The following is a 17,804-nucleotide window of genomic DNA, read 5'->3' as shown; positions in this document are numbered from 1 at the left end:
ACAGCACTAATGACTCTTGAGGACATGAGGCCCACCAGGAAAGCAAAATGGTCCACTGCAGATCACAACATCCAGGGGGTGAGGTCAGATGCAGGACTGCGTTACACTCCAATTTTAGACACGCACACACACTTGTGAACTTCCCTAAGCACTTCCCCTTGGGAGAATCTACACCGCCATGAAGTGCATTCAACTTCATGAAGTTTATAGGGACAGATCCTCGTTGCCTTGATTTTCACAGAGGGAGTGATTCTGCTTCCCATGTACACTCCAGACTGCTCCATAGACCACAATGCACCTCGATTGAGACGTCACAACCAACAGCAACTCACCCAGTGCAGAGTCGTATAATAATAGAGTTACGACACTCACATAGACGTCCGTTGTAAGAATGGAATGCGGAAGTAACAGCGTTTCATGTAGTGACCGGTAGTGACGCATAGTTACAAACGCAGCACTGAAGCCCATTCATTTCAATGGCACCTGCTGGTAAATCGATGAAATTACCGTTTCACTTTACATTTTCAGACATTTTATGAATATAGTCAACAGTGATATTTTATGAACTCTGCTGTAGGTAATGATTATCGTTAATAATAACTAGTAACATTTTAATATATTAATGAGTTGTGTATAATGTGTGAATAATATAGATTTAATGGTTTAATATTTTATTACTGGTGGCCATCTACTTATCTTTTTTATATATTACGAGTAACACTAGGGGGCAACAGCGACAAGCTAAATGCCTTATAAGAAAGTCACACTGCTTCACAATGCTGCTATGTGTTTGGTAAGTAATACGAGTGATGTAAAGGGAATACAAATTTGGAGTGGAACGCAGCCCAGATACAACTCCTCCCTCTTTATATACTTTGCTTGGCCAGATAAAGCAGCATATTTGCTATTTTGCAGCCCACAATTAGTTACAACCAGTGGTCGCCAACGTTTGGTCTTACCAATAAGTCAGTAAGTGTACGTTTGATTAATTATATAGTTGAGATAGATTCATAATTTATATAATAACTGGTTAATGTTATGGCAATTTATACGTAATTTCATGGTCATATTATTTTAAAACCACATATTACAAGTTATTACTGTGCAATATCCATACAATTAATGTGCAGTTTCCACACAATAACAATGTCAGTTGTGTTGATTTAAAGGTATTTATAAATAAAATAAAATAAGAGTTTGGTTCCAAAACAAGAAAACTCTTTTTTCAAAAATTTAGTTTATTTCAAGGTAATAAACATAAACAACACTGAGCAGAGAAGAAGACATTATGGTTTATCAACACAGACGAAACCTGTTTTACTAATGGTGTAAGCAAAGATGCATTCAGTTTAATCATTTATAAATAACATGTCACATATGCTATTATTTAAACAAACACTCACCTAAAGGATAATGCAATTATCTAATGAACCAATCACATGGCAGTTGCTTCAATGCATTTAGGGGTGTGGTCCTGATCAAGACAATCTCCTGAACTCCAAACTGAATGTCAGAATGGGAAAGAAAGGGGATTTAAGCAATTTTGAGCGTGGCATGGTTGTTGGTGCCAGAAGCATGTGATTTTCACCCACAGCCATTTCTAGGGTTTACAAAGAATGGTGTGAAAAGGGAAAAACATCCATCCATAAATTGGTTTCTTGAACATGACAATGAGTTCACTGTACCAGATCTCAACCCCTATAGAGCATGTTTGGGATGTGGTGGAATGGGAGCTTCGTGCCCTGGATGTGCATCCCACAAATCTCCATCAACTGCAAGATGCTATCCTATCAATATGGGCCAACATTTCTAAAGAATGCTTTCAGCACCTTATTGAATCAATGCCACGTAGAATTAAGGCGAAAGGGGGTCAAACACAGTATTAGTATGGTGTTCCTAATAATCCTTTAGGTGAGTGTATTTATACTGTATTCATTAATAGCTATTAAACTAAACCTGGTAAGAAAACTTGAAGTAACACCTGGATGAGGGTTATTGTTTGCTTTTAGGCTACTCCAAAGGATTTAAACAAAAAACCTTATATGTTTCACTTTAAAGGCACTACTTTTATTGTAGTAAATATATCATATTGGAGTAAAGTTTCCGTCAAAAGAATAAAATAATTTAGTTTTAGGAAATTGTAACACAACAACACGTGTATAAAGTGTCTTGTGGTAAAACTGCTGACTAATTAAAATGCAGTGGGAGGAGATACAGCTCCGCCCCCTTGATGTCATGTTCTGCAGTGAGACGCTACTGGAGAAAGCCAAAGATGTCAACATTGATCTCAATGAAATAAGGGGAAGTGTTTTGCCATTACATGTTGTTTAATTGTCACATTGGGTGGACAATACAGGCATTATGCATTTAACATCCATTTGGTTAGGTAAAGTACAGTATACAATTGCATAAACACTAAACAGTTGCATGATACAGTGCTAGTCTGGTACATTACAGTTTGTTGTATATCAAATGAGTACACATAACACATTTTAAGTAAAAATAACCTTGTATGTAGTGTTACTTCCCAGTAGCACCGTACTGACATTTAATGTTGCGGTCTTTTGTATGAAACACCTCAAAGCTGCATTTTCTGTAATCGTACTCCACAGTGCAGCCTTCAGTGTGGATATTGACCACTTTGCCCATCCTATAAAAAAAGCAAACATCATTTAAGAAAACCTAGTAGGTACAGTATTGTGGGTGCTGTTTGCTCAGTGTAAACATTGCTTCACTTACTGTAGATTACACTCCTATCATGCCTTGAGCAAAATCAACAATGTTTACTTTATAAGCAGCTTATTTACATGTAACATTTAAGCATTTTAAGCTAAGACACTTTGCACAGGTTGCTTAGTGATTCTATCACATATAACATTGTTTTCTAAAATTAGCACTTAAATGTCTTACATGTCACAGCATCTCATTCCTCTAGTGGAGCATGTACATCTCATACACCCGTTGCTTTTCCAAATACTTCCCAATAGATGCTGGGAATTATCTTCGGGATCAATACAATGTGTTGCCCCTGGTAAAAAAAAATGGGTAAGAAAATAAGACATCATGTGTTTAATTCTACGATATACTGCATGTACTTTCGACAAATTTTACTGCTTAACATAAATGTCAATTCTTTTTAGTACTGTCAATTTTAAACAAAAAGTTTCTGCAACACTATACATTCACCATTGCATTTTTGTGCAGAGTTTTTTTTTTACCTGCCACTGGAAGTTGATGAAAACAGGCAGAATCACTGAGAGAAATAAGGGCACATAACACCAAACTTAACACCAATAGTGCCTATAAAAAGAAAAGAAGCAAGTAGTAAAAGAGAAATATAAACATTATATAAACGCTAATCATACCGCTGTATCTGATATATTTGATCCTAACTGGTTAATCATGGCATTTTAGACATCTTTTTTTTATTATGAGTGCGTAATAAATGTAAAAAAACTACAGTCAGTCGTAATGCTGTAATGATCGCTATATATTATCTTTTATTACACGGCTCTCTGAAATAAATAATAGCAATAATTCACAAATTCCTTTAGAGTGATACAATAATCGTTTACTCTATTTACAAATGAGTAGAGTAATTAAACTTACCATTTTTGAAAGCACAGCTGTCCTGATGAAATAGTTTCTTACTTAGTCTTTTATAACAAATATGAACAAAAGAACATGTCACATGGGCTCATAGGTCATTGACATCAACCCACATGTACAGAAATCCTTTAAAACAGGACTGTTTGTTTACTGGTATCTTCAGCCAGTCACAGCCCTTTGTACAGTGAGGAGGGTTTTCCCGGCAGTAAGCTAAGGCTGTCCCAGAGCCGAAGTTCAAAATGCTGGACCGTCACGTGATGTGATTCATGTAGACTACAGATATACATTAAATGCCAAAAAAGAGCAAATTAATCCCCCAACAAAGAACATTGTTTTCCGGGATAGTTTGGGATTTGGTGACGATGCAGGCACATATATTTCCCACACACACACACCAAATTAATCCTGACAGCATTGTTTATGGGCATATGAAGACGTTTTTACACCGTGTGGAGTATTTTTAGAGAATATTGGGTCTGATGGCAGCAAGCTTCCAACGGGATTTCTTTTGGCCTACTGCACATGAGATCTCTTCAGTGGTTAAAAGTCTGTCAGCAGAGTTTCCAGACAAATTCTGTCAAATTAGAACCAGAGCCGGCGCCAGACCATAACTAACAGGGGGGCACTTGGCTTCCAACGGAGGGGGCACGCAATAGCAACAATAACTTGCAAAAACAAGACATTAAAATACAGTGCAAGCACAGACTCATACAACTGGTACAGACTGTCAGCTCATTTCCTGTATAAAGTGCAAAAGACCACAAACTATGCGCAAAACTATTGAACTTCGACCGCGGCGTGAGCGCAAGCTGAGCTCCGCGGCGCTCGCGCTTTGCTCTACGCAACAACAAACCGCCCTCGCGCAGCGCAAGCCATTGAAATGAATGGGTTTCATAGCGCAGTGCACACCGCGTCCTAGCTTTGAAAAAGCCGCTTTACCATAATCACATCGTAATGCTGTTAACGGTCAATAGCCACACTTCACATTTAAGCTTACGTAATTTAAAACAACGCTAACTTACCTTTAAAATAGCTGAAGAGGCGTGTACGAACATTAAACTTCCTTAAAACAGTGTCCTGTAGATTTGTAAATTCCACCTCGACCTCTAATCTCTGAGTTTGAGCCAGTCTGTGTTTGCATGAAGATGAAGCAGGCGGTGCTGGTTCATTCTAAATGTTCTAATATCCATATTTTACACGATCCATAAAATGCCGCGAAAAAACACGTTGCTAGTATCAAGTCACAAATATGCTAAAGACGTAAGACGGGTGAGACGCGGCAATACATCCAATCAGAGAAACTGGTCTATTTTAATTAAAGAAAACATATATCAACTATATTTTCCTCATTTGATTACATTACAAGTCATGAAACATTCAATGTTTAATTTATTTTAATTATTCTTGATATATATTAAATAAATAAAAAACTTTGTAGGGGGGCACAACAACCTGTTTGGGGTGGGGGCACTGCCCGCGAATGCCCCCCCTTGACGCCGGCCCTGATTGGAACAGAGATGATTTTACAGTCAAAATTAATTAAATTACAGAATATTACAATTGATAAACATCCCTTAAAAACAAATCTTAAATTTGTAAAAAACATAACAATAACATCTTTGAATGGTAAATTTCTGTAAAGTTATGGCTTTTATCAGGTAGTTTAAAAAGCTGTTCTGCATTTTTACAGAAATTTACGGTAACACTTTATTTTACGACCCGCAAAGTACCGCGTAATTAAACCGAATTTACAGCGTACCTATTTGTAACAACAGGGAAGGTAACCTGTAGGTATAAGGGAATAATATTTTAAGTTTGGGGTAATAAGGGGGTAAGAATATGAAGAATTATAAATTATTTATACTCTAAGTATTTTATAACAACAGGGTACCTATTGTAATATTACGTGGTATGTATGACTTAGTCAAGTCTATGGGGAAATTATGTTTTATTTATTTTTTATTGTGAAGTTTTCATATTGACTACTGAATGTTGTATACAGTCAATGTCTACAACCCACATCGGCAAATAAATATAACAGCATATCACTTTTATTTTAGTAGCCTATATTACTTGCTTTTAATAACAAAAGTCAAGCTGATTTAATGTGGATATCAGCTCCCGCTAAAGCAAAAGACGACTACATGCGTAGACTACTGCGCAGGTGTAGAGCGCGCGGTCGTCTGCAGGAGGTTTGCTGGAACGCGATCCTGAGGTGAAATTTCTTTGAGAGGTTTTAAAAACGTTCTACACTGTGGAGTACGGCTGCGAGTGATGTCAGCAGGATCCGCATGCTGGATAAGGTGACAGGTTTTGTTAATACATGACTCACGCATTTCAAACAATGTTTTTCAAGAAAGTTGCTAGCTAACGGTAGCAGGTTAGCTAGCACATAAGTAAGCCTAAAATTTATAAACGTAACTGGCTTAGAAAACTCTGTTTCTGTCAAGGCACAGTGAAGAAACATTTACTGAAGGCTTTCATTTATGTTTTTTATATGTAATGCAGAACAGCATTTGTGAGACGACATCAACTCATCATCCGAGTGGACAAGAACACCAACAGAGGAAGCCAAGCCGCAAAAACAATGAAAAATTGTCATGACTTTTTATTTTAAATAAAAGTTATGTGATAATAAACATTAAGTGTTGGCTTAATTATAGTGTTTTAAAGATGTTTTGAAATAAGTTGTTTTAAAATAAAAATAACAATATTCTGTATGTTTATGGTATTTACCCTATAACATTTATTAACAAGAGGTGAACAAAGCACCACTTTAGTTTACAGCCCGCAAATATGAGAGTTACCTGGTACATACACAGAACAATCGGGGAATAAGCCCCACTTCAATTTACAGCCCGCAAATATAAGAGTTACCTGGTAACTCCTGTATACATATGCAGATCAAAGAGGTACAAGTTGCTATTATCTTTATTGTGTGTTATATTTTATTTGCCGACGTGGCTTGTAGACATCAACTGTAGGCTATACAAAACACTTCATCAGGTAAGTAGCAAATATGAAAAAAAAAAACTATTACACATAGACCATATTACCCATAGACGTAAGTCATACATACCACGTAATATTACAATAGGTACCCTGTAGTTATGAAATACTTAGAGAATAATTTTCCATATATTCTTACCCCCTTATTACCTCAAACTTAAAATATTATTCCCTTATAACTACAAGTACGTACTGTAGAGGTACTCTGTTGTTACAAATAGGTACGCTGTAAATTCGGTTTAATTACGCGGTACTTTGCGGGTCGTAAAATAAAGTGTTACCAAATTTACTTTAAAATTAATGGTTTTCCATATACAATAATTGAAAATGATCAAATAAAAACAGAAGAACTACATTATTTTAGAGCTTTTATTAGTCATATTATGAAGTGATTCTGTCTTTTTACAGAAATGTATTTAATAAAGCTGTACAATAACTAGGAAATATTTTCTAAAAAGCACAACAAATACATAAAACAAAGACACCTGACTGTAGATTTACAGTATTAATGAAAAAAAGAATAAAATCACAAAGTAAAACACATTATGGAACATTTATTGGTTTTAGTTCACTTAATAAATCTTACTATATAGCTACTTAAATAATTTGAGAAAACTGATTGCCTTAAATGGTTTAAGTTTATTTAACTCAAATGAATAAAGTTGCATAAGATGAGAAATACATTAGTATAAAATAATCATGACAGAAAGGGATAAAATGTCAGTTTGTATATATTACAATAGAACAAATATATATTGAGAATGTTGATTAGGAGGTGTCAAGAAATATTTATCGTGATAATGTTAGTACTTTGACATAATCAGCTTTCAAATATCTATATAAATCGGTCTTTTCAAAGGCCTATTGTATTTCTAATAAACTCCAAACCCCTTTTTACCATGTCAATAGATCTGTAAAATGGCATCAGAACACAATCGCATATTTCAGCCCTATATCTTGCATCATCATCATATTTCTTATTAACCCTTTTTATTTCTTCTTCAAGCCTCTCGGCTGTAAGTTTAGCTTTCAGATATTCTATCTCTTTTATTTTCTGCTCCAATGTCTCTTTCAGGATACGTTGTTTCTCTTTCTCAATTGCTCTCTCCACCATCTCAAGCATCTCACTGCTGTAATACTGCCCATCATTTTCAGCAACCAATTGATCAATCCGGTCCAGTAACTGAATGACCTGATCTGGATTCTTATCTAAATTATCGATCACATGGTATCGTCCATTGCAGGTTTTGATTAACTTGACCAGTTCTGGACTTTCTCTCAAATGTTCGAGAATATTTGTGCCCTCCAGTTGATCTCCATGAGTAAACAAGACCATGGTGTATGTGGAGACTTCTTTGCCAAAAATTTCTTGGATGATTTCAACAGCTTTTTCTTCTTCCTTAGTGAATCTGCCCAACTGAATCACAACTAAGAAAACATGTGGACCAGGAGCAGAGAGAGGAATACAGCGTTTAATTCTTCTGATTGTCTCATCTTCACTCAAGTTGGTGTCAAACAGACCCGGAGAGTCAATCACTGTGACGCTTCTTCCATTAACTATGGCATGACTTTTTTCACATTGTCCAGTCACAGAGGAAAATGACACAGATGATTTAAAAACATTTTTTCCCAAGATGGTGTTGCCTGTTGCACTTTTCCCCACTCCTGTTTTTCCAACCAAAAGAATTCTGAAAGTTTTTTTAGTGAGTTCGTCTTCTGTACATAAACAAAAAAAAACTATTATTTTATATTCCATTTAACATTTTTAAATTAACAACATTTATCTTGTTTCAATTCAATATGTATATATGAAGAGTTTGGTTCCAAAACGCAATAAATCCATTTTGACAAATTTCGGTAAAAACGTGTTTTCTATACCAAGAAAGTGACAAGATGAAAACCACTATTTTCTGTTACAAACTTTCACATAGCATCTTTAGGTTATAAAAACATAAGAAATTCAAATCCATAACTTGATTTTCAAAGATTTATTATAAAAACTAATTATTTTTTCCACAAAATGCAATAAATCCATGACAGTTTTTTATTTCAAAATGCTATAAATCTATTAAATCAATGTATAAATGTGCATTCATCTTTACCATTTTATATTTATTAAGTTGACTAGTGGTATACAATGATTAAAAAATAAACATTAATGGCATTAACCAAAACACTTACTTTGTTATATTAAGAACACATTGCTGCGGTTATATTTGACGTCGTCTCTTTACATTTTCACAGCGATCAGCTGTAAAATGTTTTGGTCCCGCTCGATTTTCGTTGACTTTGAGTAAAATAATGTAAAGTTTTCATAAGATCCTCTTAGCAGACACCATGGACATACGACTGCGCGCTGTAATTATGTCTCCGTGGTTGTTATACATAGTTTGTATACAGCATGCTAGACAAACTGTTAATTTCCAGAATGAATCGCAGATGCGGCTTGAAAACAACGTTTTAATGCACTATAAATGGCGAAGCCACCAAATTTTTGAGCCTCCGCCCGCACCTCCAGGTATGTCCGCGATCTGTCATGGTGCTTATATTGGTAATAGAAACTGTCAACAAACACTTCCTCATCCGATAATACACTGCACAGCTGACTTCGGCAGCTGGTTTAATCCAAAATGCGCAGTACTTTTGCAATTAGGTCGGTTAGATCTGGGATCGTGTTCTCACCACAAACAAACCACTCTAGAGTTTGTTTGAAAGTGTACAAAGACCACCTCTTCAAGGAGGTCTCGGTCTGCTTGTTTGGTCCGCTTTTGGTGCGCACCAGAGTTTGATTGCTGCATTCTCACCTGCCAAACGAACCACACCAAGTGAGCAATCGAACTCTGGTATGGTTCAACCGAACTAAACGAGCCAGGTGTGAAAGCACCCTTAGTTCAGTGGTTCTGTAGGCCCACTGCTCTGCACATGTTGTATGTCTAAGTTATTATTATCTGATTCAAAACATCAGCTCATTAGAACATCGTAATAAAAGCAGCATGAAGTTACAACAATTTGGTTTTGCAAGTCAACTCAACTTAAATTTTGGCTTGTGATAAGCCAAATCACAAGGAGTCGAATGATCTGATTTCATGTTTTCTTTTGTCTTTAGAGTGTTTAAAGCTGTTTTTGCATATAGATGATCTGTAAAGATTAAAATCTCAAACGCAAAGAGATTTTCTTTTTAAAAGTGAAGGCTCATCCTCACTTTTCTAAAATGCCTGATTCAAACTTGCCCCCATAGTTGGATGTCATAGTGTGGGAACATTTGCCTAACACTTCCTAAATGTGTAAGCAAAGAACAAAGGCATAGCATGACTTTTATTTGCGCTGTAGTATTGTTGCCGCCCCCACCATGCAATATTGCTTTGTGAGCGGATATTCCAAATATGGTAAGCTCCGTAACATTTCCATAACATGCATGAAGTATTTGGCAAATTACAACACACTGGATAGCTGGTCAATCGGAGCACATTGTGCTTTTCTTCATACGATGAGCTTTGTAAAAATCAATGCATTTCAGAAAGGCAGGGCATAGAGAAGCAACAATAATGTACTGTATGTGGAAAAATTATGTGTTTTTTAACCATAAACCATGTAAACACATTGCGTTATACCAAATACACAAAATTATGTTCATTTAGCAATGTCATATGACTCCTTTAAAGTAATAAGTACACTGTTGGCTGCTTTCGTCCCCTGCTGCGATACACCAGCCATGCCATCCATATTTGATGTGGCAAGACTAGCCTGCAAATAAATGAGAGTAAATGGGGGTGCTGGGTTTATTTAATAACTTTTACATTTCTCAACCAATTTCAATTATTTTTAATATGTGTACATAAGCCTTTAGTCTACAGCAAAGGCGTCATGACCATTTTTAAGCCTTGTTTTACAGCCATCATGATTTTCACTGTAAAAAAATAGCTTTTATTATGCAGCTGGTTGCCAGTAACTTACTGTAAAAGATAAAGACAGAAAATGTTTCAAGTTCATTTAACTTTGAACAAACTGTTGCAAGTAAATAACATAAATGTAAAATCTACAGTAAGTTACTGGCAGCTAGTTGTTTTAGAGTGTATTTAAAAAGTTTAAAGTATTTTAATTTTTAATAATTTAAACAATTTTTTAATAGTTGTCTTAAACTGTTACTTTGTACAGCCTCCCCTGGAATTTAACAAGTTTTAAATGCCAAAACAAAAAATAATATTTAATATAAAAAATACTGAAAATGTATCTTAACCATACTTTGTTGTCACGATTGGACGTTTTCCTTTCTGTTCAGTTCAATGTCATTTAGTTAATTGTCTGTTCATTGTCTTTAATTAGCTTTAATTAGTTTCCTTAGCAACCCATTATGTTTACCCAGCCAGAGAATACAGAATGAGGTGGCTTCCAGTTTCACTGGTGGGGGCATACCTCGTTCATCTTATTATTTCAATATAAGTAGTAGTAGTAGTAGTATTACATGGCCCTCTAGGCCTGTCGCAATAATTACTTTATCAACTTATCGCACAATTAGTGAACATAACCTCAGTAGGTTTTGAGGAGGCGATATATTGCATAGAGTTCACATGTGTGTTTATTTGCATAAAAATTAATGTCATTAGGCACTCTAAAATGCTTGGCTATGATTGGCCAGTCGCAACATTCCAAGGTATTCTGAGATAATAACCACCAGAAACTACTGTAGTAATACAGCCTCATCCAGGTAACTATATATTTACTCATATAACAACTAGCCGTGTAATTAGCGGGATAATGTACAGTACAGCCGGTCATTTTTTTATTGCAAATAAATCCCTTTAGGGTAATAAAGTCTGTACGTTATCCCTAACTTATTATACTTCAATAAACCTAATCAAATATTAAACAAGTCACTGATCACTATAAAACCATAACTTATCATCAATGATAATTATAAACTCTTGTCACAAATACTAAATAGACTAAACACTACAATCCGCTTAATTATACAATCCCCTTAACTATACATACATATACAATAAGTTATATCCAGATAGCATATTGAAATGAGATGAGTGGCATGGGCTAAAAATATTAATATTAATGCTGTTGATGAGAAACGTGTAAAGGATACAAGTATTTATATTGCAATGCCACATGGCAATATAAATACTTGCATCCTTTACACGTTTCTCATCTTTTAACAAGTTTTCCTTAAAGGAATAGTCTACTAATTTTCAATATTAAAATATGTTATCACCTTAACTAAGAACTGTTGAATCATCCCTCTATCATCTTAGTGCGTGCACGTAAGCGCTGGAGCGCGCTACGACGCTACGATAGCATTTAGCTTAGCCCCATTCATTCAATGGTACCATTTAGAGATAAAGTTAGAAGTGACCAAACACATCAACGTTTTTCCTATTTAAGACGAGTAGTTATACGAGCAAGTTTGGTGGTACAAAATAAAACATAGCGCTTTTCTAAGCGGATTTAAAAGAGTAACTATATTTTATGGCGTAATAGCACTTTTGGGAGTACTTCGACTCCGCGCAGTAACACCCTCCCTCTCCCATTATGAGAGTGAGAAGGGGAGCGGACTTTTCAGGCGAGTCGAAGTACTCCCAAAAGTGCTATTACGCTACGTTTTATTTTGTACCACCAAACTTGCTCGTATAACTACTCGTCTTAAATAGGAAAAACGTTGATGTGTTTGGTCACTTCTAACTTTATCTCTAAATGGTACCATTGAATGAATGGGGCTAAGCTAAATGCTATCGTAGCGTCGCAGCGCCCTCCAGCGCTTACGTGCACACACACAGATGACAGAGGGATGATTCAACAGTTCTTAGTTAAGGTAATAACATATTTTAATATTGAAAATGAGTAGACTATTCCTTTAACTGGGCACTGATGTAGACCTTTATTCTCATCTATAATGTTTTTTTATTTTAAACCTGCATGTGCGTGTCTTCTCTCCTTCTCGCGGTTCTGAGTGAGATGTGTTGACTTTACCCGGGCTGTGTAGACCTATCGGTAGATTCAACTGAGCGTATGGTGACATTAAACGATTAACGCATCATGTAATTGAGCGGTTAAAACCCGATTGCGCATTCCATAGTTTTGTCACGGGTGATTGCATATGCGCGAGTACTTGTAAAAAACAGTTTGGTTGCAGTCTTGGTGTCCCCCTTTTGCCTGGTGCCCCAGGGTCCTCGCCCAATCCCGTCTATGGATAATCCGGCCCTGCTGGCAAGGGCACATATATAGGATATTTCACTTGAGAAAAAGATTCCACGCCAAAGTGTGCACAAATTCAGTCACACATGCAAGGGCTAAGATGAGCGCTACCTATGCTCTCACAACTACACAACATTCACTCGATTGTCAAGTTGATTTTTGAGACTTTGGGCTTCACACATTTGATTGGTGTTTTGGTTTGATCAGTGATACGCATAATCTTTTTCACTCATCATGAAATACAGGTAGAAACTTGATAGGCTATAAAGACACCACACAGAGGTTCAAATCATACAGAAAATCAATAAATCATATTCTGTATCTCACCAATGTCATCAAAATATCATATTTAGTGTGTGTCTAGTCTATATGCTTGTTGTATCTCACAGTAAAAGGTTTGGGAACCACTGGCTTAAGGTAAAATCAAGAACTTTATTTTTTTTTACAGAGAATGATTTTGTATTGTTTTCAATTTGACAATGGACACTATTTTTATTTTTTAAACCAATAATTTTTGTCTAATACCAAACTGTAACTATTATGTTTTATGTTAAGCAGTTTAAAATAAAATAAATCCATCTATATACAGTATGTCTGCCTTACCCAATATTACTGTTGTGCAATTCAAAGGAAAACTTTAGAAAATGTTGTGACATTGGGGGCCCCAGGTCTTTGGACTTTGTTTAGGGCCCCCAAAATGGTAAACACGAGACTGCCTCATGACGCAAGTGCAAAACTATGCATAGATAACTCACGTAAATCATAATGACCAGTACTTAACCAAATAACAGCAAAAGAAAACCATGTCACTGACAGATCTACACCAGAATATACTAAGGCAAAAAAGCTTTTGACCTTCAGAAGAGGTTCAGGCGACGAGAGGACCATTAAACTTTTTAAGAACAAGGTATTTTTTGTTGCTAAATTTCTTTGCAAAGTCTCGCTTAAATGCAAAATCCACAAGCATTGAGATGAGACAAATTTGACTCATTGCTCATCTGTGGTCCGTAAAAACATTCTTTAGAACAGAAAATAAGTTCTTACATGATGGAGGCCCTGAACATGACAGAAACTTTTTAGGGCAGACAAAACACTAGGAATTGCTTCAAAAACTTTGTCTTGTTCAAATGCACACTGTAAACCAAGACAAGTTGGAGGAAACTTGTTGCCCAACAAAAATTCCTGATAGCAATCACTATGTTAAAGTGTTTAAATGGTCAGTGACAAAAACAAGATGAGTTTGGCAAGATGAGAAATTCAAAAATCTTAAAAAAAAACTTGTTTTAAAAGCATGCATCAAGTACATGTTGATTTTATGCAATATAAAATTACATTTGCCCCATTTTTATGAAAGTTAAGACAAAAAAGAATGAGAAATATTAAATATTTTATCCACCTTGATGGCATAAAAAATAATAAATAAATATTTAGAATATCACACGAAAAATCATTGTAGTAGTTATTACTAAATGTAAATTTTAATGCGTTTTTGTTTTATGTGTCTGAACATATGCTGAAAACAGCTCTTGTTTTCTAAATCATTTTTGACAAATTATGTAAAAATGTATGTAAAAAAATCATATTACAATAAACTAGATGATTATATTTTATTCCACTTTTTTTATATATTTATATTTTCATTAAAAAAATACTAGTTACACCAATTTACACAGACTGGTTACACCACACTGCCATTTTTTGCAATTTTCCCCAAAATATTCTTTCAAAATGAAGTACAACCAGACATTTTAGACTTGGTCCTCTAAAAAGAGAATGCATGCAAGTAATCTGCAATTTTATTTTGAAATTTGAACCCTTTTACATTTAATTCACCATACGGACACAAAATAATTAACGTTACATCATTGACCCTGTGATCTGTGGCATAGGACCAAAAAATGTTTAACAAATCATTGAACTCGGACCGAATGCAAACGCATGCAAATTTTGCTTCTCTTCTGTGAACTTGTTTTGCATGCCACTGCGCACCCTGTTTACGCAGACATCATACGTCATCAGCCCGTTCAGGTTTGTTCACCTCCCATCTGTAAACAGAGGGAGAATGACACTATGGGAACTCCTCCCTCTTCCGGTTTCTCTGAAGCTTTTATTGAATAATGTCAGTGTACTGGCCAATGTCGCCCATGATGGCATATAGGGGCAGGGCTTCTGCTACTATAGCCTGTTTAGGTGGCAAAATACTCTGATTCTTTCGTTTCACCTTGAAACTGCAAGGACCACGTCACTTTCACGCGTTCCAGCAGAATTTTACAAGTATTTAGAGTTTCGCTACACGAGGGAAGGGCCGTGTATGGACCCTGAGGAATGTCGAATACTGCATTCTCGGAAGCAAACCACCACTGCCGCCAGCTGGTGGGAGTGCTGCCAGACTGAGTGCTTCCAAGGTACGCCAGCCCTAGCGTTAGTTTTTTTGGTGTCTACCTTGTGTGATACAGTGCGCTGCCTTTGGCTGATTCTCACACATTTCAGCTACTAAGCACAGCACCTGGCCTAGCATAACACATGCTCTCCTCAGGCTCTACCACATGACATCTCCCGCTGTGGGCGCAGGTGGCGCATTTCGGCCACGTCACTACGTGAGCTGTTTCGTTGTATACAGTGAGTTATACTTGAGCCTGTGACCCAGGCTGCATTTTTTCTCTTCATATGATCAGTGGCAGGGCCGCAGCATACACCGCACCCCTTCACCCCTTCTGAATCTGTGTTGGCTCTGCTTAGGCTCACACATGTTGTGTCCAATGGCCGCTGACGGGCAGCGAGCTGTCGACTCAGCACAATATATTTTATTGCCCTGGATATTGACGACAACATGTTCTCATTCCAGTATATATATAGCAATAAACAGCTCATGACTATATGTCAGTTGACATGCATTGTCAATACTGTGCAGAGGAATACATTAAAATGTATTGTCAATAAACACTGATCACCTGAATGTGACACAAAAGTATAATTTACAACAAAACAACATTAATACAGTTTTTACCAATTGCTTACACACGTTTTCAAAACTAAGTCTCCTTTTTTCAAAACTCTACACACAATTCTCAAAACTGCACACACAAAATGCAAAGTAGCTCACATCTCCTTAAAAATGCAACAGTGCATTCAAAATGCCATAAACACATGTCAGAATGAAGCATTTGCATCAAATGGCAAACACTTATTTTACAATAATACATTTTTGGATATACCATGTAAACACTGCTGTTCTAAATCGAAAGGTCTTTGGTCTTTCATAGGCTTTTATCTACATTTCAATACGATGTTCTACAGTTAAAGTAATCTGATGAGAGGGGTAACAAGTACACCGAAAATGCCAATGCAATGTAGAAACAGAAAATATTTATAAGTCCAAATATTACTGTTGTATACATTAGCATACAACAAAACTGTAAACATGTAAACCAAAAGTATATTCTTTACAGTAGAATACAGTAAATTGTGTGTGGTGTCCCGGTCCAGGAATTGGCAGGGGGTGGGGTGTAGATTGCCAAAACAGGTAATCTGACCTTTGACCTATTTATAGGTCTATCTATACTACTGTAAAGTAAAGCAGTGATTGGTTAGAGATCAGTTAAGCATTTAGTGTTTGCACATGTGAGGAGTGTGTCTGTGTGACCTGGTGAATGAGTGTAGCATTTTGATTGGTTGTGTTTGGGAAAGGAAAGCAAGTGACTTCCTCATAGATCTTTGTGTTTTAGGTAGAGAATTGTGTGTAGTGTTTTGAAAAAAGTGTTTTATGCAATTGAAAACTGAGTCAAAAGCTAAGAAATAGCTTATGGTTTTGAAGATTTGGCATGTAGTTTTGCACTTTGAGTGAGAGGTTTCAAAAATCGTGTGACATGAAAAGTGTAAGCAATCGTAAAAAAATGTAATAAGAGCTTAGGGATAGTTCACCAAAAAATTAGAATTCTAATTTTGTCATTATTCACTCATTCTCATGTTGTTACAAACTCGCATAAATGTCTTTGTTTTGATGAACACAAAGGAAGATATTTTGAGAAATGTTTGTAACCAAACCCTTCGTGGACCCCATTCACATCCATAGTAGGAATAAAGAATACTATGGAAGTAAATGGGGTCCACAAACGGTTTGGTTACAAACATTTCTCAAAATATCTTCCTTTGTGTTCATCAAAACAAAGAAATTCATACAGGTTTGTTACAACATGAGGGTTAGTAAATGATGACAGAATTTTCCTTTTTGGGTGAACTATCACTTTAAACCTAAAGTGAGTCCTGTCTAAGACTGAAAGTATCTCTTTGTGGAATTTGCATGTTTTTCCTTTGTCAGTGAGCCTCCCCTGCTGTCCAAGGACATAAAGATTAAGAACTGGCATTGCTATAATAAAGTGTGTGTGTGTGTGTGTGTGTGTGTGTGTGTGTGTGTGTGTGTGTGTGTGTGTGTGTGTGTGTGTGTGTGTGTGTGTGTGTGTGTGTGTGTGTGTGTGTGTGTGTGTGTGTGTGTGTGTGTGTGTGTGTGTGTGTGTGCGTGCGTGCGTGTCTGAGTTGGTTAGTCTTATATATATAGTCTTAACTATAATTAAGGAGATGAGACTAAACTGTTCTTAATTTCAAAGGAGAATGAACAATGATAAAGAAAAGTTAGAATCACGAAATCTAAGTGCCATTTTATGCAAAATAACTAAATTAAACAACTTTAAATAAAGTCTAAAATGGGACTCACTGATCTTTATTGGTGTTACCATGTAAGGTAACACCAGTGACAATTTTTATGAAAAAATGCTTTTTACAAAATGGTTGTTGCAAACACATGTTGTCAATCAGGGTATACTCACTAAATTAATGCATTTGTTTTATAGTTGTTGTTTTTTTTACAATTCCCTGGCAATAAAGTAGGTCATGACTTCAACTAAGCTTCATATGAAATCATGAGATAAATGAGACAATATTTTATTAACCGAAAAGATGAACTTGGATTTATGGGCCTTTCTTCATCA

General features: G+C 36.0%; 2 protein-coding genes and 1 long non-coding RNA gene across 3 annotated transcripts; 1 reads left to right on the top strand and 2 right to left on the bottom strand.

Moving 5' to 3' along the window:
- Positions 1-2,306: 2,306 nt before the first annotated feature.
- On the bottom strand, positions 2,307-3,779 carry LOC135729826 (beta-microseminoprotein-like). The gene is made up of 4 exons (XM_065247693.2): positions 3,610-3,779; positions 3,219-3,300; positions 2,911-3,028; positions 2,307-2,650 (listed from the first exon to the last, which is right to left on the bottom strand). Exons 1-4 carry the CDS (start codon positions 3,610-3,612, stop codon positions 2,521-2,523), a joined length of 333 nt encoding a protein of 110 aa, XP_065103765.1. The 5' UTR covers positions 3,613-3,779; the 3' UTR covers positions 2,307-2,520.
- Positions 3,780-5,844: 2,065 nt separating this feature from the next.
- Positions 5,845-6,376, top strand: LOC141283009 (uncharacterized). The gene is made up of 2 exons (XR_012337965.1): positions 5,845-5,912; positions 6,118-6,376. It is a non-coding gene; the product is annotated as an uncharacterized lncRNA (long non-coding RNA).
- A 603-nt stretch (positions 6,377-6,979) lies between these two features.
- Positions 6,980-8,379, bottom strand: LOC135729941 (GTPase IMAP family member 4-like). The gene has a single exon (XM_065247846.2). The coding sequence runs from the start codon at positions 8,372-8,374 to the stop codon at positions 7,472-7,474; it is 903 nt and encodes a 300-aa protein (XP_065103918.2). The 5' UTR covers positions 8,375-8,379; the 3' UTR covers positions 6,980-7,471.
- Between the last annotated feature and the right edge of the window lie 9,425 nt (positions 8,380-17,804).

Source organism: Paramisgurnus dabryanus, chromosome 11, assembly GCF_030506205.2.
Source record: "Paramisgurnus dabryanus chromosome 11, PD_genome_1.1, whole genome shotgun sequence".
Lineage (NCBI taxonomy): Eukaryota > Metazoa > Chordata > Actinopteri > Cypriniformes > Cobitidae > Paramisgurnus > Paramisgurnus dabryanus.
This window is presented reverse-complemented; position numbering and strand designations above follow the sequence as displayed.

Coding starts and splice junctions, on each gene's coding strand:
- LOC135729826 (XM_065247693.2), bottom strand. Junction 3,029..3,218: donor TCATCAACTTCCAGTGGCAG/GTAAAAAAAAAA, acceptor TTTTTTTACCAG/GGGCAACACATTGTATTGAT. Junction 2,651..2,910: donor GGAATGAGATGCTGTGACAT/GTAAGACATTTA, acceptor CTTTTTTTATAG/GATGGGCAAAGTGGTCAATA.
- LOC135729941 (XM_065247846.2), bottom strand. CDS start 8,374: ATGGAATATAAAATAATAGTTTTTTTTTGTTTATGTACAGAAGACGAA.